At 38.0% G+C, this 27,113-nt stretch overlaps 1 protein-coding gene across 9 annotated transcripts in view; it reads left to right on the top strand.

Annotated features, from left to right (window-relative positions):
* Positions 1-27,113, top strand: part of Rps6ka5 (ribosomal protein S6 kinase A5) — a 164,153-nt gene that overhangs the window by 84,358 nt on the left and 52,682 nt on the right. For 5 of the 9 annotated variants that reach the window (XM_076551236.1, XM_076551233.1, XM_076551234.1 and 2 more), the window contains 2 exons: positions 14,311-14,426; positions 17,926-18,033. In XM_076551236.1, coding sequence (XP_076407351.1) covers positions 14,311-14,426; positions 17,926-18,033 — 224 coding nt within the window. Of the gene's footprint in view, positions 1-657; positions 1,166-1,285; positions 9,718-14,310; positions 14,427-17,925; positions 18,034-27,113 lie in introns of those variants that run through there. The other 4 variants (XM_076551237.1, XM_076551241.1, XM_076551240.1 and 1 more) reach the window with 3 other exon arrangements.

The raw sequence follows: 27,113 nt of genomic DNA, 5'->3' as shown, positions 1-27,113 counted from the left end.
TCCCCAGCCCTCTGCTGTCCCACTTTTCCTGGAGTTGTTTGACTTAAATGAAATGATGTCTGTAAAATGCTTAGTGCCATCCCTGACAGATAGTGATCATCAGTGTAACTGTATTGAAATAAAGTCGAGAAAAGTACAAGATGGAGCTAGAACATCTTGTTGTGGTATAAAGAAGAAAGTGTAACGGGGGCAGAAGCAAAGCTCTCCCTTGTGGAATAATACTGACACAGAGAAGGAGAGAGGGAGTTACAAAATCATCACTCCACACGAAAGTGAGTGGGTGATAGTTTAGTGAGAAGCAGGATATTTTTGCATAATCTCAGTTCATTTCTTTAGAGTTTGCCAGTTGATTAAAAGGGGAAGCATAGTAACTTTATAGCAGAGAAACTTGGCAATCAATACTTTAATGACTATAAATGAATGACATGATCAAAATTAACTCGTGTTGGGAGAACTAACTAATCCATACTTCCCATGTGGTATAAGAAGATAGCTTCATCTTCTGGTATTTATTCTAGGAGTTCACTACTTTCGTCTGATCATGACAAAACATTCCACATTGAGAACTGGCCCACATGGAAGAATGTATCCTCTTCAAACATGTCAGGAACAAGAAAAGAAAGACAGAAGCTTCCACATATATATTCCATGAGTTCTGATGCATTGTGTGTGATCTTGAGCTGGATGTTAGGGTGGAATAATTCACTACAAAGAACAGTGGGCACATGACAATTTGATCAGGAAGTCTAGATATGGTAATGATATTTGTGTCATGTGGTTATGTGAGAGTGTCCCTTTGGAAAGTTGTAGGAGTAGAGAACAGTGTTTTCAGCTGGTTCAGGAAAGGTGCACACATGTGTAAGAGCAGAGAAGAGAATTCTACAGCAAATGAGCAAAATGTGAGTGCGTCGGGTTTTCATAGTGGGTTCATGGGGATTCTTTGTACTGTTGCATGGTTTTGATGTTTGAAGTTGTAGCAAGCTGAACTTTTGTTTTTGTTTCCTTGCTTTATTTTGTTTTTATAAGGCCCTAGTTGAGGCATTGTATCCTAGGAGAATCTTCAATAGTTCCTTATTTAGGAGCACTGTATGGAGTAATGGATTGTTTTCTGAGCTTCCTAGACTAAAGACAGGGACAGTTTGAGAACACCCTCAGACTTCATACTGTAAGTATGTAAACAAAGTACAAATTTTCTAAAACCATGTTTTCCACGTTTGTAGCTTCCTGCTGTTTAGACTTTGTCCAAAGCCATAATAATAACATTTTATTGTTAATAATAGCATATTTTCTTGTTAAATAGCATAATAAAAATATGTATATATTATAGTACCTATTATATTATTATAATGGATTATACAATATTTCTCACAACTGAACATTTGATGATACTTGATTGTAAACAATGTGAGATTCTAATCCCTGGTAAGAGCTGTGAATGCAGCACTTCTCTGTTACCCATTTCACACCTATCTGTTTGAACAGGTAGGTAGAGTAAAATGATAATGTTTCAGGAAAAGTTCAAGAGGTTTGCAAGGCTGCAAATATTCTTGCAGGCAAAGCTAAGTCCTATTTGTTTCTTTTTCCAAGAACACACAGCTCTGTTTCTACTATTGTAAGACACAAATTGCTGCCCTTGGACTATGTATCCTAAAAATCTGCCAGTGATTATTGTAATTTAGCACAGCATTAGGAAGAGAAAATAAAAGGTATTTAAGCTGAGAATGGTGGTCCGCACACCTGTAATCTTAGCACTTGGGAAGTTGAGTTAGGGTGACTGTTAGGAATTCCAGGGTACCCTGAGCTACATAGCAAGTACCAGGCCAGCCAAGACTCCATAAAAAAAATATTTAAACTCAGTATTTACTATAGCGCTCTCTCTCTCTCTCTCTCTCTCTCTCTCTCTCTCTCTTTTTAAATACTGCATATAATCCTCATAGAATGTCTACTCTAGGGTTCTTTGACTTCAGATAAGCCTTCAAAAATTTAACTGGGACAAGCATATAAAATAGTGAAGTTATATGGCCAAGATATGTAGGATTACATGACCCTAAATTATTTAATTATTGGAAGGTAGAATAGTTGGTCTTCAGATCGTTTTTCTGACAGTAATTAGCAAGGCCAACATCTTGAGAAGGGAAGAAATAGCAGAGCAAAGAAGAGGGAAAGGAAATTCTCCCAGGGATCATATAAAACAGTGTGTTTGGAGTCCTACTGCTCAGCCTCATCATCCTTATTCTCTACCTAATCAGATGTATAACTCCGGGCAGTTTATTTAACCTTCAAGTTTCAATTATCTCTAACAATCACTGTATTTTCTCTAGTACTATATTATTATTTTAATAGTACCTACTTTATAGTGTTATGTGGATCAGGTTTTTTCTTCCTAAATAGAAGTAGTACAGAATAAGTGCCCAGTATCTATAGTTGCTGTTCTTCGGCTAGCCTCAGAAGCAGTGAGTTGTGTGTTTAGGCTTACTTCAGATACTAGACTGAGTTCCTTTCAGGAGTACTGTCCCTGATTCTAGGGAATTAAGGCGCTACTTCTGTTCAAACATCAGTAACCAAGAGTGTGTACTGACAATATTACTCACTCTATGTTGTGAGTTTATTTCGTTTTTTAATATAGTATAAATTAATAATAATCATGGAGACAAAAGCTGAAGAATTGTGAATAAAAACTAAGAAATCACATGCGATTCCTGACAGTGTTAATATAATAAAGAAACTAAAACTAGCATTAACTTAAACAAAACAGACAAAACAAAACAAAAAAGAAACAACTCAGGCTTGCAGCTTGTGCCAGAAACTAGTAGAGACTTATGAAGAAATTTCTAAAAATCAGATGGATCCCTAATTTTATTGGGAAGGTTACTCAGGGCAGATGAGCTGGCTTTGGTAAGAGTCCACCAGGCAGATGGACATAAGTAATTCTAGCAGCAGTTTCACTCAGATGCATTTACTCAGTTCAGGCTTGTTACGGCCTCTTCAATGGGAAATGTCATTTATGCCTAGCTTAGGAAGTCCAGGGATCTAACCAGTGTCGAGGTAGGTTAGAGCCTTTCTTGAGCTAAAGGGCTGAGAACCGTCAGCCTCTGATGTTAGTGAGGAATTGACTACTGATGATATCACTGACCATTTTGAAGCCCAGGGTGTGGTGCTGGCTCAAAATCTGCTCGCAATGCCTAGTTCTGATGCTCTTTCTGTTTGTTGTTTTGAGATGAGACTTTATACCTTTACACCTCAAACTCTCCTTGAGTAGGTTATATAGGCTGGCCTTGAACTCAAGATGCTTTTGCCTCCGCCTATTGAGTGTTGAAGTACAGATATTTACTGTTATACTTGGCTCAATGCCCTCCCTTGAGAGAATTAAAACTTCACAATTCAATTTGGTATAGCAGTATCACAAATGTCTTTTCTATCTGGTTTGTTGTTTCGCTGCCTGGTGGGTTGTTCCAGTTTTACCTGGAGTCATTTGATCTGATGAACAAAGAGGTGTAATGACCCCAGAGCCTCAGTTTTGGTACATCCTTGGTAGTCAGCTCACTGAATTAAAAAACACCATGTTCCCTATTACTGTTCGTAAGCTCTGAAGCCCACCAGCCCAATTGTAATTACAGCTAAACTGTGGAATAGCTGTGCCAAACTTGGTGAAGTTAGGGTGGAGTGACCAAATGCTCAAGGAAATGTGGTCTTGTGTGAGTGTTAGAGCCAATATGGCATCTGGGCCCAGAAGTTGTCCTCTGACCTTCACATGTATGATGTGGCATGTACACACTGGACACATACTCAATAATAATAATACAGTTTTAAAAATGGATTTGGATTACAATAGACAAAAGTTGCGGCTAACATTTTTATTATATACTATCGAAGTATATATTTTCACTACTGCTTTCATCCTTTCTTTCTAAAAATAAAGTGTTTTCCTCCAAAGACAATCCAAGAGGTCAAAATGTAGTTGATAGGGTTACAGGGCTAAGGAGTTAGAAATGGGGATTTGAGGCCAGTAGAGTGGCTGATGATTAAGGAAGAGGAGATTCCTTCAAGCAAAGGAATAAATGAGTATATAGAAGAGAGTTGTAAGTTGCCCAGCTACTTAAGCAATACCTGGAAGGATAAGACACTGAATGGAGATTTCAGTAGCTCCTTGACTCAAGGGACAAATGATTTATGGACTTGGTAAACCAACAAAATTTTAGTCACAATTCTAGAAGGAGCATGCTTTAGCAGTACTGATCACATCCAGGGCTGGAGAGATTGCTCAGCAGTTAAGAGCATGTACTACTCTTGCAGAGAACCTGAATCCCATTCCAGAACCTATGTTGAGTACCTCACAACTCCTGTAACTCAGTTCCAGAGGAGCTTTTGGCATCTGTAGGTACTTGCACTCATGTGTATACACAGACACACAGACAAGGGAGAGAGGGAGGGAGGGAGGAGGGACGGGGGGGGGGGGGAGAATGAGAGAGAGAGAGAGAGAGAGAGAGAGAGAGAGAGAGAGAGAGAGAGAGAGAGAGAGAATATAACCATAGGTCAGGCATTGTGTCTCATGCTTTTATCTTAGCACTCAGGATGCAGAGATAGGCAGATCTCTGACTTAAAAGCTAGTCTTATCTACATAGTGTGTTCCAGACCAGCTATGGCTACATAGTGAGACCCTGTCTCAAAAAAAAAAAAAAATCAGAATTAATGATGGCAATGAGGATTTCAAGGGCCACCCAAAAAAGGGCAAAATGATTAGATGTTGAGAAAGGTCCCCATAATTCTCAGACTTATTTTGTGTTTTCACAGCAAAGCAAAATAGTTACAGTATATGGAAACCCAGGACTCAAATAATGTCCCTAGAATTAAAAATAGAATAGTTACAGACTTACCCCACTAAAAAGCTACAAACAAGGGCCAGCCTCCTGAAAACTGGCCTTCCATGTTAAAGGTAACTAGTAAACTATCTAACTAAACTTAGACATTAACTGTACAGGACTGGACAGTTCCAGTTTGCATGAAGTACCTGGATTTTGCATGAAGCTCCTGGGGACTTTGCCAAGAACTTGTCCTATATTAACCACCCTTTTCCTTTGTTCAGGGAGCCCCTGGCCTGACTTGCTCTTGGTTAGTATTGTGTCTCTGATCACGCTCAAGCTGATGTTCCTGTAAAGCCTTCTCCTATATTCCTCTGGGTCTAGTCTTGTCCTATAGTTTCTGTATTTCTTTTCAGCTGCCAATGCCCAAATAACAACACAGAGACTTATTATTAATTATGAAAGCTTGGCCTTTAGCTTAGGCTTGTCCCCAACTAGCTCTTATAACTTAAATTAACCTTTTTCTATTAATCTACATTATGCCCTGTGGCTTTTTTACCTCTCCTTCCATTCTGTATGTCCAACTCCCTCCATGTCTTGTTGGTGTCTCCTGCCACAACAGATTCTAACCCTGAGTTCCTCCCTCTGCCCAGAGTCTTGCCTCAGCTCTCCTGCCTAGCTATTGGCCTTTCAGCCTATTTATTAAACCAATAGGGTGCCTTAGGCAGGTGAGGCAAAACATAGACATATCTTCATGCAGTGTAAACAAAAATCTCACAACAGGCTTCTGAATCTAGAACCTAGAAACCAACAGTGGTACATTCTGTACATTCTTGCTTTTTGAATAAAACAAGAAACCATGAATATATTCAGATAGAACTAAAGAACTGAATATTTAGTAAGGGCTAGGATAGCTACATACTTTGAAACTACTTCTCCAAAAGTGATTGTTAATTATAAAGATGAAGTGTGTGCTCTCTTTCTCTTATGGTAGATAACCCAAAGAAAACCGCCTTACTCAAATGATCAAAGTAAAAACCATTGCTAGTAGGATGAGAAGATGCCACAAGAAGAGCATTCTCCCAAGGATGCACTTCTGAGTATGGTGATGGAGAGGTGCAAGGCCAGCTCACATTGTGACACGGCCTAAAATGGAAATTCAGTATTGTTAAAATACTGGTTCTCACCAAATGGAACTCTGTGTGCAAAGTTGTCTGGATCAAAACCCCAAACAGGCTCTGTGTGTGTGTTTATAGAGATGAACAAACAGACTTTACAATCCTTATGCAAATACAAAACAAACTAGAAAAATAGCTATCCTGAGCATGCTGTGTCAGAAACATAGATGGGCATGTACCTTTCCACAGTGTCAGAATTTATTGAATAATTAACCATAAATTCACATGCTGTGTTGGTTTTGTTGGCTGCAATTTACCTAGTGGCCCCAGTTTCCCTTGATAGCTAGCTGAGGCAAAACCAGGTTCTTTTATTACAACCTTAAGTTAACTCTTGGGCTACATGTTACATATCACAGTAAATTGATCAGCCTGCATAACAATCCATGTGAGTTAAGGTTAAAGGAGTTGCAGCAGAATAATGGCTTCCTGAGAAATTGGGAAGCAGATGTAGATGGTAAAGAGATTCACCACGGGTGGTAGGTAAGATATTAAGAACCCCCCAAGAGATGTGCTGACATCTTAGCTTCAAAGTCTAGCTATTGAGGAACCTCAAGGTAAAGTGTGGGATCCTGGAGGTTCTAGAGATAAAGTGCTAGATCTAGAATAGGCCTTGGAGTAGGCCCAGTCAGCAGTGGGGACAGAAACCAGCTGATGCCCTAGGGAAATTTGGAAATTCAGTCCCTTGATGTGTACAGTGACTAGTCAGATGGCAGGATGTGAGGACTATTGATATCTTCTCTTTATGTGGTCCAGATGTTACCATTGTGGGACACCTTCACTGTCTGGCATGTTCAGTAAGTTCTTAGGCATAGTTTTCCTTGTGTGATTTTTTTTTTAATATGCCATGTGCTCATATAGTCCCATTTTACTTTGATTAGTTATAGGATCCTACTTGTTGTACTTTTAGGAATAAATTAATTTTGTGTCTTGAAGGTAATGCTAGAGAGATAGTACTTCTTTTAAAAATTGCATGTGTCTGTGTGTACATGTACATGCAGGTTCCAGTATGTATGCATGTGGAAGCCAGGGTTCAACCTTAGGTGTTTTCCTCAGTTGTCTCTCTACCTCATTTTTCCCCAGGCTGGTCACAGGTGTGCACTCTCTGTCTTTTTACACGAGTACTAACTTCTGTTTGTGTAGGCACTTTGCCAGCTGACCCATTTCCTTGCTCAGGTGCCCAACACAGTGCAGAGTCATCTTGCTGTTGTGTTTCCACTTAAATGGAGTCTTTTAGGACAAGGCAGTCTTTAAAAAGTTTTAGCAATATGGAGTAACTTAGAGCAGTCTGATCTCAACAATAACCCCATCCATTTCTCTAAAAAGAAGGCACTGAGACTAATTAAAGTATCTGAGAAGTTGAGGATTCCTTTCCTCCACCCTGCTCTGATTGTTAGGATGCAAGCTGTATGCTGGCTTGGGAGGCTGAGTGCAGAGTTCTGGTCCTCCCAGTTCTGCTTTGCTTGTAGGATAAGGGTTCCATTCACTGTTCAAGGGAAGCTGAGAAGCCAGAGACTGCTGCCTTTACCCAGCACCTTGCCAGCTAAGCAGGGATGGCACTTCAAGAGAATCTGGCCACTGCCCTCACTCTCAGCTCCAGAACAGGAGCTTAAGGATGCTTTTGGGGGCGGGGCGAGGGGGGGTGTCGGCGCACAGGAAGAGGTAGTTCATAAGAACAGAGAAATCTCAAGCACTCACCAACAGAACTAACTATGTTTGCAACAGTGTTAGGTACTGTGGAGATTATGAGGAGTATGGTAACTACATTATAGCAATAAGTGAATCTTTGGCTATAGGCAACTTAAAAATCCTCCTGGGATATGGTAGTTTGAATGTATTTGGCCCCCATAAGCTCATAAGGAGTGGCACTATTAGGAGGTGTGGCCTTGTTGGAAGAACTGTGGTCTTGTTGGAGAAGGATGAATGATACACACCTTAATCCAGACTTTAAGGTTGGAGGGCACACCTTTAGTCTGGGCCACACCTTCTGTTGGAAGTATGTTACTGTGGGGGCGGGCTTTGAGGTCTTTTTATCAAGCTTCACTCAGTGTGACAGTCAGTCAACTTTCTGTTGCCTCTGAGTCAAGATGTAAATACTCTCAACTCCAGCACCACATCTGCCCGCTTGCCACCATGCTCCTCGACATGATGGACTGAACCTCTGAGCTGTAAGCGAGCTACCACAATTAAATGTTTCCTTTATAAGAGTTGCTGTGGTCATGGTGTCTTTTCACAACAATAAGAAACCCAAACTTTTAAGACATGAGGTAAGACTAGATCTCAAACACTGTCCTCAAACTACTCATTTAAGAGCCTGAATTTATTGGATCAGACTGTGGAGCAATTAGTGCCCCAGAACATTATTGGAAACAATTGGGCAATCAAATAGCAATTAGTGGAGCCTAGCAGCTGTTTGTAATACTAGCAGAGTCAAAGAACCTAGCCAGTGAGGGAAATTTGTGCAAATTCCAGGGCTCTGTTCTCTGAGGAGCAACATTGAAGGTCTTATATTGCAAATCCGATAGACTTGACTAATAGCTGGGCCAAGCTATTAAATAAGGGGGAAAAAACCTCATAAAAACAAGACAAGCTGGGTATGTGGCTTGCACCTGAAATTCCAACAGTTAGGAGTCTGAGGCAGGAGAATCACAGTGAATGTGAGGACACCCTCAGCTACCATGTGAGACTGTCTCAGAGAAAACAAAACAAATTTTGCCAGGATGGGCATGGGGGAGTTGAAGTCAATTCATAATTTGAATCTCCCACAAAAATCAGGAAATAAAAAATAACTAGGAAGACTGATATAACAAGCTATAAATATGTACTTTCAGAAATAAAAATATAAGATAATAATCATAGCAACATTTTAGATATGGAATATATAGTTGCCCCTCAGTGTCCATGGAAGTAGGGGATTCGAGGACATAAACACTACCTGTAGACAAGAGCCAGAAAATGCTTGTCTCCTTTACAAAGTGGTTTGTAGTATTGTATATAACTTGTGTGTGTTCTCCTGAATATATTAAATCTTCACTAGATTGCTCATAATATCTTACACAATGTAAATAGTTGTTATACTGTGTTGTTTATGGAATAATAACAAAGACAAAAGTCTACAAGTTCAGTTCATGCACAAGCTTTCTCCCAAACAGCCATTGCAGAAGAAAGCAAACTAACTCAAAGCAAAGAGAAGAGAGAGAAATAATAAATATCAGAAAATAATCAAATAGAGAATATGTGAACAACAGAGAAAAAAATCAGTGAAAGCAAAAAGTGGTCTTCAAAAAGAACAACAAATTGATAAGCCTTTAGCTAAACTGACCAAGCTTTAAAAAAAAAAAAAAAGCTTAAATCTGTAAAACCTAGAGTGATATGAAGGATATGACTTTTGAATTAAAATGAATCACAAGAGAATACTATGAACAACTAAATAACAACATAAAATTAACTGGGTGTTAAGGTTACCTAAATACCTAGCCAACCATGGTGGCCCATGGCTATAATCCCAACATTCCAGCTGAGGCAGTAGGATCCTACAGTTGAGGTTAGCCCAGACTATTTAATGCCACCTTGTGTTTTAAAAAAAGAAAATGGGAAAGAAGAAAAGAATTCGTAGAATGATACAGAGTACTGGAATTGGAATTGACTCAAGAAGAAACATATTTCTGCTGTTACTGCTGGCGATGATCTCAGGGAAATAGAGGCATACTTGAAGAGAAGTCAACAGCCAAGCGTCTTCATTGGTGAGTATAACTAAACATTTAAAGAAGAATTAATAACAAAATTTTCACAAACTTGTTCAAAAATTTTCACAAACTTGTTCAAAAATTATCTTGTGTACATCACAAGAAAGTCCAGGCTAACATCTCATATGAATAAAGTGCAAAATTCCTCAACAAAATTCTACCAAACTGAATTCAGGAATAAGTAAGAAGGATTATATAGCAAGACCAAGTAGGATTAATCCTAGGAGTACAAGATTGTCTTAAAAATCTAGAATCAGCATATTGAATCGTAGAATAAAAGACTATATGGTCTTCTAAATAAACATAGAGAAGGCATTGGCTAAAACTCAGCATTCATTTGTGATGAAAAACATCCACTAAAACAGGCAAGGAAGTGGATTTTTCAACCAGTTAAAAGCATATATGTAGAAAAAAATGAAACAAAACCGCACAGTGAACATAGTACTTAGTGATGAAAGACCTTTCTTCTAAAATCAGGAACATGAAGTGAATGTCCATGTTTACCACTTTATTTAACATTGTAGGATGAGAAAGATTACTAAAGGCCTAGAGACTGCAAAGTAGAAAGAAAAACTTTTATGATGATGTTTATGATCTTATAAAGCCCTAAGGAGTTCATTAAAAATATTAGAATCAATAACCAAGTTAAGCAAAGTTGTAGGACATAAGAGCATCACACAATTAAGTTTTGATATTCTTGCAGTGAACAGTCTGGAAAATAAATTAAGAGAATAATTCTGTTTAGCTTAGACTAAAAAGAATAAAACATTTGGCAATAAAGAAGTATAAAACAACACATTGTTGAAAGGATGAAAGTGACCTAAGGAAATGGAAAAGCATAACATCTTAATGGAATGTCAGAGGTGGCAATATTCCTAGATTGAATATCAGATTTAGTATACATCCCTTCTCAAAACCTCAGTCATGTCTTTGTAGAATTACCAAGGTGTTCTCAACATTCAGGTGGAAACTTGAAAGGGCAGAGGAGAACTGCAATAGTTTTGAAAAAAGAACAAAGATAGGAGATTCATTTCTTGATTTCAAAATGTATTGTAAGCCAGGGTCTCACACTTGTACACCTGCTACTTGAGAGATAGGAAAGAGAGGTGCTTGAGCCTAGGAGTTGAAGGCCAACCTGGTCAATAGTAAGACTTTACTTAAAAAAAAAAAAAAAACTATAATACTATTCTGATTGTAAAAATGTGACTTCAGTGTAAGGGTAGACATATAATTGATGTGGTCCATAGAGTAGAACCAAGAGTCCAGAAATCCTCACATTTACAGTCAACTGGTTTTTCAGCAAGTGTAACAATGATGAATAGTTTTTCAATAGTTCTGGATCAACTGGATAGCTATATGCTAAAGTATGAAGTTGGGCTATACCTCAAAACATAAATAAAAGTAAACTCCAAACTAAATGGATCAAAGACTAATAGACCTAAAACTGTAAAAGTCTTAGACAAAAACATTGGCAAATTTTTGTGGCATTGATTCTGTAATAATTTCTTATGTATGACATCAGAAGCACAAGCAGCCAAAGGTAGATAAATTGGAATTTCTGGGACTTGGGGGCAGTTAAATTGATTAGGGTAGACACTTCACAAGTCTGAATAAACAAACAAAAAATAATTGAATTTTGTACTTGAAGTGGGTGAATTCCTGGTGTGTTAGCTGTATCTAAAAAACAAAACAGTCAGTGAGAGTGAAAACTACTTTAATGTATACTTCACAGCAGACGATGTTAAAAATGTTCAGTGGGTCTTTTAAACATGCTAAATAACACTATATATTCAGAAAATCGCAATTGAAACTATAATGTGCTACATGCCAAACAGAACCAAGACTGAGGATGGCAATTGGTTGGCTTCTAGAATCTCACTAGCTTCTACTGGGTCTGCTTTTAATTACAGCACTTTGATGTTTTTTCTGCTGACTTAGTGGCTACAACATGAATATACTGATATTTTAATTATCAGATGCTACCCCACAGCCCTTCAGTCAGTGCCACTCAGGCTGTGGCCTGGTGGGGCTTCTGGGCCAATGGCTCTGGCTCTGCCATGGACGTGATATGTAGGCTTAAATGAAGTTTATCATTCTGTTTATCAATAAGACTCAGAAGTCAAAGGCTGGAGTGGAAACTTGCTAGCTCAGAGAGTCTGAATAGCAGCTAGTTGACCTTGCTTTTTGGCCAGAGACACAGCAAGAGACATGTCTCTTCTCTCCTCCCAGAACCAAGAGAGCTCAAACTCCAGTCCCTGCTCTTTCCTTCCTGTGCATCTTCTCTATCCAAATTGCTGGCTTCTCTGTGGCCAATTCTGGTCACCTAGTCACTAGCTTTTGATTCAAGGTATTACTTTATTGAACAGTCTTAGGAGTGTCAGAATGCAATCAAAAATATCCCACAACAGCACTTATTCTAAGTTCTGCTGTTAGATTTCTTGGCCTGCCTCAGTTTCTGCTTTACCACTGTTAAAGCATTTATGACGGGATAGAATTCCCTATAAAGTACATAACATATACCTATAAAAAGTACTGATTGTTATGAATGTCTCAACAATCTATCCCAGAAGTAGGAAAATAGGTAACTTGATTATTAAGCTTGTCTTCTTGGATTTATAGTTTCTTTTTCTTAAATCTCCCCAGCAATGGAAAAGCACTTCCTATGCCGCAAGCAACAGTAACCCAAGCAACAGTAATTCACAAATAGTTATTGTTTCTGTTTAATAGATAAAGAATTAGAAATCAGAGACTTAACTTGCTTACAACACAGTAGAACCATTTGGGTCTCTCAGTTACAAAGCTCTCCTTACTCTATTGTGTCACATTGTCTCTGAGATGGGAATATGCTGGAGGGTTTTTTGTTGTTGTTGTTTTGACTTTTGTTTTACACTGGACTGACTTTTGGAGTTTAGTGATTGTTTTCAGAGAGGGGACCCATCATTGACGGGACAACAAGAGAACATAATGGGGCAAGGAATATGAGCAGAGTTCATGATACATGGAAAGATGTCAGAATGAAACCCAATATTTTGTATGCTGACTAAAAATAACAGCAAAGATGCACATATAAAACAGCAGTAAAAATTAATTTTTATTAAATTAAAAAAATCTATTGAGTGCTGCAGCAGGCATTTGTAGTAGGTGTGTAGTATGGTGACTATATTGGTCTTGATGCTTAAAAATGCATGTAGCAGAGAATGGAGTACAACTAACATTGGGAATACAGTAAGATAATTACATTGATAAAAAGTCTCTAGAACTATTGTGATAACATGAGGAAGAGGTTGGCTCTGTTGAAGTTGGCCATAGAAGATGAAGTGATTGATTCGCACTTTTGAGACCATGTGGGAATTTGACCATTCATATATTAGTGAAGAAATATGTGCTGTGTTTACATAAACTTAGGCCTAAGTAACTAACTACTTAAATAGAAAAATTCATTGTTCATTTGTAGGAATATTGTGTTCTTTTTAAATAATTAGCTTTGTGTTCAGATAAATTAAAAACCCTTGCCAAAATACAGAAGCCTTACAAAGGAAATGTTCTTTGTGGTTAGTCTCCGATGAAATTAGAGTTTAATTTTTTTAAAATTATTGTCCTTTACAATTTTAAACATTTTATAATATTAATCTGTTATTACCTAAATTCATCCATATTCAGGTCTTCAAGTGATATCTTAATACTAATGATCAGCGTTTCTTTTTTCCCCAGTTAGTCAATTCCCCTTTTTACTTAAGCTATTTTGTCTCCTCTTTCATTATTTCCCTGTGATAATAGGGTAAACTGAAGGAAAATGAAATCTTTGGGTTTTGAATACTTTCATTCAGCCATGTTATGCTGCTTTTACTCTGTGTTCTTTTTTATTCCATGCTGTATGGAGCCATAAGAATGTTACCTGCTGCCTAGAAATACATTCTTTTAAAGTGTGCCCAAACAATTCTGGAAAAAATCTTTTATATATTTATGTATTTATTTATTTTTATATACATTAGTGTCTTGCTTGCAAGTATGTATGAGGGAATCAGATCCCCTGGAACTAGAGTTACAGATAGCTGTGAGCTGCCATGTGGGTGCTGGGAATTGAATTGGGTCCTCTCAAAGAGCAGCCAGTGTTCTTAACCCCTGAGCCATTTTTTCAGCCCCTGGAAAATAATTTACAGGTCTTAATGATTGGTAGCCATTGCATGTGGCAAAATAGGCATTTGCTTGTGTTTTGTTTGGGGTTTGTGTGGGATTTTGGAGGGGGATGGTTTGGTCATCATGTGCCTGATGTTTAATACTCTACAGTAAGTTACACACTGGTGGCAGAAGTCTCTGATATGCCGTCTTTGGAAAACTATTCTTAAATCTGTGTGGATTTTGTGTTGTAGTTTTAATGGTGGTACTCTTTGCACATTCATTTGATTGGTTTAGGATGATCATTGTATTAGGAAATTGTATGACAATATGAAACTAGTAATACTTGCTATGAAACTGCCATACACTGAGAGTTATGCAAAAATAATGGTTAACCCAAAGTGATTAAAAGGAGTTATTTTCTTTCATTTATGAATGCAAGCCAAAGAAAGAAAAAATATATTTCGTTTTTAGATTATATAAATGGTGGAGAACTTTTTACTCATCTTTCTCAAAGAGAGCGTTTCACAGAGCACGAAGTGCAGATCTATGTTGGAGAGATTGTGCTTGCCCTGGAACACCTGCACAAGGTAAGGTGCTTCATCTTTGGAGTTTGCTTTTGAACAGTCTGTTAATGAGGTGTTGATGGAGCTGAACAAGTTGATGTTTTCATAGGTTGTCTTGGGGGTTGTGAATGTTACTGTATTCTCAGTGTCATAGTTTCTTTCTGAAAATGTTTACTTTTTGCTGGACATGGTTCAGCATTCCTAGAATTCCAGCACTTGGGAGGCTGAGGCAGGAGGATCATGAATTGAAGACCAAATTGAGTTACAAATCGAGACTCCCAACTCATAAATGAACAGAAAGTAAATCTTGTCTGTTTTGTTTTGAAACATCAAACAAGCAAACAAAAAGAACCTGAGCTTTTTTTCTCTTTGTTGGTCTTCATGAAAAAAACCCTAGTACTTTGTTTATTATAAAATATCATCTGAATAAAAGCTGTTGGTTGTTAAAATGAAGCCCCAAGTTGTAAAATGTATTTTCTTAATTGTGACTTGTTCCATGGAACGATCCATCTGTCTGTTCTCAGAGGGCACTTCCTGATTTTGCTGCTGGTTCGGAGTTATTTCCCTCCCTCCTGTGTTAGCTTGCTTCTGCATCTGTCCTACTCTGTTCCTCCTCATTGCCTCCAAGTGACATGAGCTCAGGTACTGAAACCTTTACCTGGACATTGTATCTATGATCCTGTTGGAACTATATACAAATCAGTTTAGACTTGTATTGTTTATTGCAGATATTCTTAACCTTGACTGATGAAATTTTGACTTAACTTAATTATTGGAGAAGCAGACTATTCCTGTGTTGTCTCAGTGTATGTGGTTTTCTTCAGAAGTAGAAAATGCTGAAGTAATTTATATCAAAGGTGTGCAAGTTCATAAAGGAACAGTGTGATTTGAGTCACTAAATTTCAACAATTCAGATATGAAGCCACTCTTTGCCATGTTTGTCATCCCTCTCTTAGCTTAAGATAAACAGATTAAAGTATAAGTATGCAATACAGAAAAAAGGGTGAATTGAAGAAAAATGGTAAGGAAGACATCTTAAATGGGCTGGAAGTTTTGATCAGAAATTGAGTCAATGGTGGAGATGGTAGGTGAGAAAGACTAAGGAAGGATTCTAGAAGGTAAAAGAAAATAAATCGGGAGTCAAGAAATGGTTGGTCCAACCCAGAACAGAAACAAGTCCTGGCAGAAACACCTGTCCTGACAGGTGGAGGGAGATGGTTAGAATCTTTAGAAAATTTTAGCACCTGGGAGCTTTAGGTTGTGATTTGAGAGCAGCTTGGTTTTCTGTAATGAGACTCTGTCACAAATGAAGAGTGAATAAAAATATCTGAGAAGCAGGAAGAGAAGAAGAGTGGGAACAGTAAATGACCATTTGTGCTGCTTTGGATAGAATTTTCACTATGGTGACAAGCTTCATGCCTGTGCTTGCTTTTGTGCGATATGATATAGCTTAAACATCTTTATATCAGAAATATTACTATCCAGAACAAGCTACAAAACTTTTGAAGCTTATAATTAGATATAATGTTTTAAAATATAAAAACAGCAGTAAAATTCACCTGAAGCACTAAAGTAAAAATAAAACACAAAGCCAAATGGGTAAGCTAGGAAACACAGTCTGTAATTTATATAATACTTTAATTCTGTTCATTTTGTTCTACTAAAGGAAGATTCCATGTTGCTCTTTATTACTAAACTAATAAAACATGGATATAGAGAACATAATGGAACTGAGAATAAATGTGATAGCTATGCAATGAAAGCACTATAGCAAATGATTTCTCAGCTGCCTTACCCTAAAAAGACACACACACACACACACACACACACACACACACACACACACACACACAACAAGCAATATTCATTTTAATAAAGATACTAGTGCTAATTCTTATAGGAAGAGATAAAAGTACAAATTTATTTGGAAGTGATGAAGTAAATTGGATAGTAAATAATTTGTCTCTAAAATTCTTTTCCAAGGAGGTTGCTTAAATGCAAAGTGCTGCTAGTTCTTAAGTAAATGGAATGCTTCAAGTCAAATGTTTGTGTGGTACACACTCTTAAGTGTTTTCCTTCCTATTTTTCTTCTAAACCACTGAAACTTTCATAGGAAAACTTCCTACTGTTTTGTTTTGCTTTTTGTTATTGTTGTGTTTTTTTGAGGGGGTATACTTTTATTTCAGTTTTGAGAAATTATTAGGAATCTTTTTCCTGTGTTTGATGTTGAGAAAAACAATATTTTAAAATATCAAAGCACATAATCCATGCTGATATAACTGAAAACATGAAGTAGAAAGTTGAGGTGGGTCAGACACCTCTTAGATCTTTGTTCCATGGTTGAAATATTTTACTATACTGCTTACATGAAAAAACAAAATAAAGAGACACACATTCTTGAACTGTATAACATTTCTCTCAGTGATGGGCCATACATTTGCCACTGATCCCATAAGATTGCAGTGGAGCTGAAAAATTCCTGTCACTTGGTGGTTATGTAGCTGTCAAAATGCTGAACTTGACTTCCTCCCTGTTTATGTGTTGCTGGTGTAAATGAACCCGCTGTGCTACTACCACTCATGTAATGATAATGTAACACATGTCATTGTGTACAGCAGAGGAAAACTTGATCATGGTCAAAAGCCAAACATGCTTCTGCTTTATACATTTAATATATATTTTAATCATCATTTTAGAGGGCTTACTATAAGACTGTCTACTGTGTTTCAGTGGCAACAGCTTCATACATCTCATGTTTACTCTGTGGTCATTTTTTTACTACACCACCAAGGTTTGTGTAAGTATACTCCATGATGCTTGTACAGTCAAAGTCATCTAACAGCATACTTCGAGAACATATCCTTGTTGTAAAACAATGAGTGACTGTATAAATGTTATTGAATGATTTGCTTTGCTGATTTAGAAGTAAACATCAAAATTAACCTATGCTCTTTAACCTTTATGCTTCAGAGTGTTCTTTAAAAAGTCCTTATTAATTGCCTTTCTGACACAATGCATTATACAGGATATAAGATAAGTGCATAAAATCTGAAAAAGCAGACAGTGTAACTATATTAAGGTAAATGGCAAATAGCTAGAAAATATTAGTAATTTGCAGGTAAGTACATAGTGTGAAAACAAAAATAAATGATCAGCATAGGATATGTCTCCTTAGGAAGGTTTGCTGAAGCCATTACAGAGTTATGGGCAAGAATTGGCCAAGAAGGACTATGAAGGTAATTTAGAGTAAGTGTAAAATAAGGAGAATAGAGACAGAAGGGGGCAATAGTCAGTGGGGAGACCTCAAAGAAGCTGGTTCCAGGGATAGACCCTCATCACACAGAAATAAAATACATTTGGAGAGCTTTGGGAAAGCCAGCATTTGAGCCTCAAGATGGAGCATTTGCTCTCAGAGTTGCTAAGAGCCTCAGAATCCTGAAGAGGAACCTTCTCAAAGGTAGATAAATGCTGTCTTAATTGATTTGGAAATTATCTTAAAATGTGTTTTGTTTTGTTTTTACAGTTGGGGATTATATACCGGGACATTAAGCTTGAAAATATTCTACTTGATTCTAATGGCCATGTGGTGCTGACAGATTTTGGTCTGAGTAAGGAGTTTGTGGCTGATGAAGTGAGTATTATATTTTAATTTGAAGTTAGTTACAGCAGAATGCAAACAAGGATGAAAAATTAGTTACCAATAAACATTTAATAGGACAGTAGTACCATGTGGGTTACAGATTTTTGTGCAGATTTGTTCAAAGGAATGTTTGGATATGAATGGATTGTTGAGATTTTTAGTTTAAAATTACCATGGGACCATCCTATTAGAACCACAGTAAACCTTTCAGGGATATAACAGACTTCTCCACTTTGACATTGTACACTTAGCTTCTCCATAAAATGTGTCAGGTACAACTAATACTTAAAATAACCCCTTTTACCCTTGAGGAGAATGGCTTGGGTGGTAATCAAAAAGAATCTGAAGAGAAACACATTTAGTATACATTGTAATTACCAACTAAGGCCTGTGTGATGACCCTCAGAGTTCACTGGGAAGGGTGACAGGACCTACTAGATCTAACACTTTAATAATCTTGCTAGGCTTTGCTTAGACTGAATTAAAATGTAGTAGCTAATGTGTTGACTGTAGATATGGATAGAAGGTCTCACATTTATAGTGTTAGTAAGGAATTGTTTAATATCACAGATACCTCCAATTGCATTTAAAGCTGTATGTGCACTAATTATAATCAAGTATTATTTTTATGTAGGAATTATGATAAAGTTTTATTTCTAAGTACTAATTATTCAAAAGAATTGTTAGTTTGGGGTCCAATTTTGTTTCTATCCAGAAAATTATTGGTGTACAACATAGAATCATATTAAGAGTTTTGTAGCCAGGTGTGGTGAGGCAAACCTTTAATCTCAGCACTTGGGAGGCAGAGGCAGGTGGATTTCTGTGAGTTTGAGGCCAGCCTGGTCTACAAAGTAAGTTCTAGGACAGCCAGGGTTGTTATACAGAGAAACTAAAACAAAAGGAGTTTTATAATACAGGACTTGACTGAATAAAGCACATCATTATTGTGTTCCAAATTAAGTATAGGTTGAGCAATCCTAACCTGAAAAGTTTGAGTGCCAACATAATGTCACAAATGAAAAATGCCATACCTACCATCATGCGATGTGCCACAGTCAAAACACAGACACACAATATAGTTTATTTGGTGTCTCTGAGGAACAAGTGATTATCAATTGTGATCCATCTTTTGCTTGAACGCCTAGGTCCCCAGTGCAGACCCCTGGCCCATAGAAGGTAGTAAGATCAGATACATACAGCTTCATGTACAAGAACAGGTTCTTTTTTTTTTTTTTTTTTTTTTTTTTTATTTTTCGAGACAGGGTTTCTCTGTGTAGCTTTGCGCCTTTCCTGGAACTCGCTTTGGAGACCAGGCTGGCCTCGAACTCACAGAGATCCGCCTGCCTCTGCCTCCCAAGTGCTGGGATTAAAGGCGTGCGCCACCACCGCCCGGCAAGAACAGGTTCTTAATGACCCTCTCTCCATGTGCAGCCAAAGCCTATGTAAATTGTTCACTTTATTTTTATTTTAATTTTGATTTATTCTCTGTTGTGTGGTGTAAAGATATGTGGGAAATCCCAGAGGGGCTTCAGATCCTCATGTGGTAACTGATAAGAAAAAGAGGAGGCATTTATGTTTATTGCTAGCACGGAAATGCAGACTCCTGGAGAAGCTGCACAGCAGTGCTCATGTGAATGGCTCACTGAAGAACATTGTGTAGGAATGACCTTTGTATCAAACCTAAGGAAACAGAAGGCGGAACTGTTAAGATTTCAAGTAATAAGTAGAAGGTAATGAAAAATAGATAAATGGTCCAGCAAGGTGCCTTATGACTAAAGGTACCAGTTACCAAACCTGACAGCCTGAATTTAATCCCCAGGACTCACATAGTGGAAGGAGGGAATCAGTTCCCTCAGGTTGTCCTCTTACTCATGTGCACACACATATACACATGTACATATGTACACACATAGGAAAAATAAAAATGTAAGAGAATATTGAGCAAGTAGCTCTATTACTGTCACAGTGAACTCAAGACACTTCATGGTTTGATCAATCAAGTTGTGATGAACTAAAATTTAAAATAACTATAAGTATTCAATAGACTTGTTGGAAGACACAGTTTTAAGTTTTAAAGATTCATAGTTATAGCCAGGCCTGATGGCTCAGGCTTATAATTTCCTTTCCTTGGGAGGCTGAAGCAGGAGGACCTCAGGTCCAAGATCTGCCTGGACAACAAAGTGACTTCAAGAGCAGACCAGGCAACTTACTGTTGGGCCTTGTTTCAAAGGAAAAGGAAAAAGGAGTTGAAGATACAGCTCTGTGGAAGAGTGCTTGTCTAATGTGTGCAAGGATCTATAATTGATCCATAGTATGATGGACAGATGGATGGTAGATTATAGATAGATAGATAGATAGATAGATAGATAGATAGATAGATAGATAGATCCATAGTATGATGGACAGATGGATGATAGATGATTGATAGATAGATAGATAGATAGATAGATAGATAGATAGATAGATAGATAATAAAGTAGCTGCTTATCATAAAGCAGAAGAAAAATTCCATCCCATATTTGCCAAGATCATCACTAAGAAAAAGCTGATGCTTAAACAGGTCTGTAATACTGATGAAATGTAACCCTTTGACTTTATTGCCCAGAAAGTCACTGTCCACATAGCCAGTGATATAGCTCCAGAATGAATTAAAGTTGCCCCAATAAATAAATAAATGGTGGTATGTTGCACAGATTGTAAGCTTGTAGTAGGAGAAGGTTACATTCTTGCTGTTTGAGGGGATGAATTTCTTACCAATCTATTACTGTACTAGCAAGAAAGCTGCATCACCAGAGACCTCTTTTTGATTGGGTTCACCTTTTTTCCTGCAGCTAATGAGTATTTTAGTGTAGCTGGACTGGATGAAAACTTGGTTTTAATTCCTTGACAGCTGTTCCTCCAACTGAAGTTCTTATTAAAAACAATGTTTTGGCACATGCTTTCCCCCAAAGTAGCTTTTTCAAAATGTAGCCATATGAGCAGAGAAAATCCTAGGTCACTGAAGAGTACATATGAAAATGCTTGCTTGAATGACATGCTAGCACAGTGAACAGAGGAATGAGCATGGGTCAACTGCCGCTGGTGTGTCTTCTCACCAAAACTTAAATAAAATAGTGTCCAATAACCATTAAACCTCCAAGCAACCAACCCAATGGTTCTAGACAGGCCGTTACGCTGCTTAGTTAACAGCATGGGTTGCTTTTTTTCTACATAAAGGGAATGCCCTATTTTTTATTACTAAATACATACTGTGAAAAAATGTAAGAGAATGACTTTTTAGTGGTTGTGTATAAACTTAGAACCTGGAGTGAAAGTGATGTCATAAAACCACAGGTTGTCCACATGGTGGCTGAAGAAGTGCTAACTCTGGTTGTCTGCTGGGCCCATGTGTATAAACTTCACTTCCCACACAAAATACCTCTGAGAATTACATTCAAGCTCTGTCTGTCATGAGTGTGTGCACACAGGCACACACACACATGCAGACATGTTGTATATTAAACTTAAATAAATTCTCCAATTAGAATTGTGTCTTTTCCTCCAGATATCATTTTTATATATGCTAGTATGCTAGAATCTAGGTTTTAAAAAAAAAGTCTGAAATCCCAAACACTTTTGGTCTCAAGCATTTTAGGTAAGGGATAATCTCTCTGTATGTCTGATTGGAATATTTCCAAAACCAGTCCTGCGAGTCTTAGAGTTTTTGTTGTGGTAATAAAACACTATGACCAAACACAACTTGGAGAGGAAAACGGTTTATTTTATCTTACAACTCTCAGGTCATACTTCATCACTGAAGGAAGTCAGGACAGGAACCTGGAGACAACAACTGAAGCAGAAGCCATAAGGGGGTGCAGTTTACTGATTTGCTCCTCATGGTTTGCTCAGTCTACTTTCTTATACAACACAGGACCACTTGCCTATGGTTGGTACCCCACCCCCATGGACTGGGCCCTCTCACATTAATCATTAATCAAGAAAATGCCATACAGACTTCCTACAGGCAATTTGTTAGGAGCATTTTCTCAGTTGAGGCTCCTCCTCCCAGATACCTCTAGCATAAAGACCAAATGTCCTAATTTTTTTTATCATAGTTATATTAACTTTGTTTACTTATTCAGTGTGTATTTACTGATCACCTCTAAGCTAGATAGTGCAATGAGAAATAAAACACGGAAGACCTTTGCCTTTATGACACTGTGATTGTAGCTGTGAATTTTCTTAGATATAAAATCATAGTTATAAAATAGATGAGATGTATTTTGAGAAATTTGCTTCCAAGGTTGATTTTTTTTTAAATTTAGTCTTCTTGTGTATAGGTGTTTTTCTGCATGTGTGTCTGTGCACACATGCATGCAGTGGCCATAGAGGCCAGGTGAGGGCATTAGATCCCTGAAACCAGAGTTTCAGATGGTTTTGAGTGGCCTTGTAGGTGTTGGGACTGAAGCCGGGTCCTCTGAAGAGCAGCAAGTACTCTTAACCACAGAGCTGTCTCTCCAGCTCTACTCCCAAGTTTGTTTGCTTTTCATTTTAAAAAAAGTTTATAAAAATTTTAGTGGCAACTTTAGTAAACTGTAGAGGATTGCATGTTTATTGTCGCCTCCTCTCTAAACCCTACTAAAGTAAAAAAGTGAAGTGTGCACACACTCAAAAGGAAGGGAAGATACTGGCAACTACATTTGGGTCGAGAAGGTGATAGTTTTAACTGAGTCCTAGACCAGTAAGGTAAGAGGCTCAAAAGAAGACTTCTTTGTACCTCTGACTTCCCAGAACTGCTCAGGAATTGTAGTCACCAGCTGTTCCTCAGAGTGTGAGTGGTTAAGGGTCCAGGAGGATTGTTTGGGAGTCAGGTAAGAAAGATGAGGCCCTATATCCTCAGGTCCCATGTCAGCTTTGTTTACTTAGGTACCTATGCCTTCTTCACCTTCAAGGAAGAAGGTAAAGGTCAGACATCCTGTATTCAAGGCACAGTTGAGAGTGAGGATGCCATGTGGAAATCAGTGGAGAAAGCAGAAAGTGACACCCTGTATTGGCAGGGCCCATGGCCTGTTCCCAGCACCTCACCATGAGCACAGTAGTGCCTTAGAAGTATGGAGGATTGCCCCTGAGAAACCAAGAACAAAAAGTTGGTCAACGAGGCTAGAGAGATGGCTCAGTATTAAGAGCACTTTCTGTTCTTGCAGAGGACTGAATACAGTTCCCAGTACCTACATGGCAGCTCACAATCTTCTGTAACTCCAGTTCCAGGGAATATGATACTCTCTTTTGAGCTCAGACAGGCACCAAACATGGGATACATGTGGTTCACCTACATATGTGTGGGTAGAAAACCCATACACATAAATTACAAAGTAAATAAACCTTTTAGAAAGTTGACAGATGCTGTCATTTAGGGCTTTTGAAAGTGGACCTTCCCAGATAACCTTTCTCTGCAGAAGAGCCTGTAACCTGATATGCTGAGGCTGTGCCACAGAAGCATGTCTGTGATAGTGTCTCAATTTTGTGGTTATTTTTATAATATATTTCAGTACATGGGGTTTTTTTTTTGAAGTGACATGTTTAAAATATCTCACCAGACTGCCAAGGGGTCCTTAGCATGTAGTGGTGTGGGCTATCCCCTAACAGACCTAATGATTACTTTCCTCTCTCCATGGATACACACATGCATTTGCTCATTCACTCTATCTGTGTTTGTTGAGGGCCCTTTGATGTGCTAAATATTAGGCTAAACACAAAGCTGAAAAGAATCACTCGCTGTGTTTTCTGCAAAATTGTTAGAATTCAGGATAAAGCAGAACTAAGTCATTGATAAGCTAATTTTTTCACTGACTACAGGCAACTGTATTTTGACAGAACATTTCACTCTTGGGTTCTTTTAACTTATTCTTTCTTATTGCCTTAAAGGCCATATTGTCGGGCTAGACTTGAGCTTTTACTCTCAGGGGTAGATAAGAATTCTCTTTTCTGGAGTCTCCTAAAACTTGATCTAATGGCCATTTTGTCCCCAGCTGCACGCAGCACCTGTTTAACAAGTGACCTGACCTGGACCCTTCCCATTTAACAGATACCCTTGAGGTTGTTCTGTTGGGGTTAGCATTTCTTTCTAGGTTTCTTGTATGGTTTTATGTGTCAGCCGAAGTCTCTTACACCAAAACATAGTCTTGGTAGGAGCAAGTAAATTTTTACCCTAGTCCTTTAGCCTGAGTGTCTGTCAGTGTCTGTCTCATCTTACACTCTTCCATTTACACTTTGGTTTTACTGCCATCATTGACGTATACCTAGTAGCTTCTATTATAAAAATTTAAAAATTGGGAGATGACGGACAAATGGACTGACTTAAAAAAACAAAACAAACAAAATATCCCTGGATGTCTCATCTTCTCTCTGGCTAATTTGCTCTTTTCCTGTGTCGGTATGTCTGTATACTGCCTCTGCTTACACACATGTCAACACTCCTGAATCTCCAGTTTGTCTTACACCTCCCTGCCAATTGGCTGAAGCTGTTTAGCCCATATCACTCTACTTTTAGTATGTTCCCTCCCTTGTCTTCCTTATTTGCCCTAGAGTACTGAACAATAAATTACCTTTTACCTTGGAGCTGGGATACCGCCAGCCCCGACTTATTCTCACTCTCTTCTGCAGGCTCTTCTTCCACTACCCCAGGCTTCTCCTTAGCTCAGTCTCAGGTCTTGTTAGCCTGTCCTCTCTCCTCATATGTCATACATGTTCAAATATATGCTGCTAACTCTGATCTCTCTTCTGGGCTCAAATACTAACTCTGCCTACAGTGTTGTGTTTGACTCCTCCTAGGCTTCTCAAACTCTGCATGGCCAAAATTGAACAGACTCTCTCTCACCGAGGTCTGCTTCTGCTTCAGTATCTGTAAATTCTGGCCTCACTTGATCTGGAAAATGTACTTACATTTAATTTTTAGCAACTTACTCTTTATGTATGTTAGATGTGTCTGGTTATAGCATATTCGTCTCTTTATTTTCAAATGATATTAAGTACCTCTTATATGCTAAGAATTAAAATGGACTCTAGAAACAGGATGGTGACCTTAACAAATCGTGAACGTATATTTTAGAGGTATTTGTTAAATATCTGCATGATTATTTCTAGACAGATGTTGCTAATTTGAATTATATACAGAATCAATTTTATTGTAGTAAATGTAAACATTTTATAATAATATATACTTTGTACAGTTTGATACTTTTATTGGTATGTTCTTTTTCTCAGCTATAAAATTGGTAAATCCCTTGGGATTCTGAAAGTAAAAGAAAGTCCCTACAGACAAGGTTGTGTCTTCCACAAGAGTAGCTTTAATAGTTAAGAAATGTTTGTTGGGCTGAGCACTGATGGCACACGCCTTTAATCCCAGCACTCAGAAGGCAGAGGCAGGAAACAACAACAAAAAGAAATGTTAGTTGAAGGCTGGAGAAGTGACTCAGTAGTTAGGAGCATTTTCTCCTCTTCCAGAGGACCTGAGTTCTGTCTGCAGCACCCACATAGTAGCTCACAACTGTCTATATCTCTAGTCCCAAGGGATCCGATGGTCTCTCTGGCTTCCATGGGTACCAAGGAACACACAGGTGTACGCATACAAATAAGCAAAACATGCATACATATGAAATTAAAAAACAATAAATAAGCCGGGCGGTGGTGGCGCACGCCTTTAATCCCAGCACTCGGGAGGCAGAGCCAGGCGGATCTCTGTGAGTTCGAGGCCAGCCTGGGCTACCAAGTGAGTTCCAGGAAAGGCGCAAAGCTACACAGAGAAACCCTGTCTCGAAAAAACCAAAAAAAAAAAAAAAAAAAAACAATAAATAAATCTCTTTTGAAAAGAAATGTTTGTTGAGTTAAGCAGTCTGCTATGTATTGCATAGTTAATTGTAATGTGAAATAAGACAGTTAAAAATAAAAATAGGATAAAATGAAGATAATGAATTACTTTGACAAAATTGTCTTTTTTATTAATGAACAGTGAAATAATGTTGAAAATTATATGTTCATGTGTTGTTCCTCTCTATATAAATATTGTGTTTAAAATTTTTCATAACAAGAATCTGCAGGTAGACAAAATTATAAGTTTTAGTCAAGAAAAGTAAGTCTTTAACACTTAAAAGTGAGATAGATAAGTTATAGCCCACTGCTGTGGTATTTATACTTAAAAGGAAAAGGCCCATTAAAGCATGACTTTAAAAAAAGTGAATATTTGAACCTTTGATAAGTTTATGTGCAGTGATTCATTCTATTGTGTCGAAGATGGGATCTTTTTAGCAATATAATGTTGTTTGAAAAGCCACTTAGTTATTAACCCTCCTGAATCCTAATTTCTTCATCTGTAACATAATAACTGAAAGCAAGTTATAAGAGAAATAGTTTATTTTGGCTTGCAGTTCCTGAAGGGTGTCCATCATGGCAGGAGGCATGGTAGCATCAGACATGGCAGCTGGAGCAGGAAGCTGAGAGTTCACATCCTTAACTGAAAGCGTGAAGCAGAGAGAGCAAACTGGAAGGAGGCCAAGAGTTTAAATTCTCAAAGCTCGCCCCCACTGACATACTTCTGCCAGCAAAGCCATTCCTTCTAAACCTCCTCAAACAGCGTCACCAACTGGGGACCAGAGGTTAAAATACCAGAGCCTAGAGGGACATTCTCACTCCAACCGCCATACTGGATAAGAACCAGGATCGATGCAAGCTTTTTTGCATTAAGAATCATATAATAACTCTCTATGGTAGTTGGTGTTTACTTCAATCTATCTCCTGTCTTGATTGATTTGTAGTAACATGTATTCATGATTGGTTTTTATTTGCATATGCTTCTGAAAAGCCTACTAGGGCTCTCTTAATACTCCTATCATTCATTTGCCAAAATAAGTGACCGTGGATCATTACTCTTTAGGTAAGCATTGGACTGGAGGTGCTGGGAAAGGAAGAGGATTAAAATCCAAAATATTTATCTGGGGTCTCCATTTGTCCTTACCTTAAAAAACATTAAAATTGGGCAGATGGCTCAGCGAGTAAAGGCACTTGCTGCCAAGCCTGACCACTTGAGTTTGATTTGT

This window comes from Peromyscus maniculatus, chromosome 14 (genome assembly GCF_049852395.1).
Source record: "Peromyscus maniculatus bairdii isolate BWxNUB_F1_BW_parent chromosome 14, HU_Pman_BW_mat_3.1, whole genome shotgun sequence".
Lineage (NCBI taxonomy): Eukaryota > Metazoa > Chordata > Mammalia > Rodentia > Cricetidae > Peromyscus > Peromyscus maniculatus.
The sequence above is the reverse complement of the archived record's forward strand: the minus strand, read 5'-3'. Positions and strand labels throughout refer to the sequence as shown.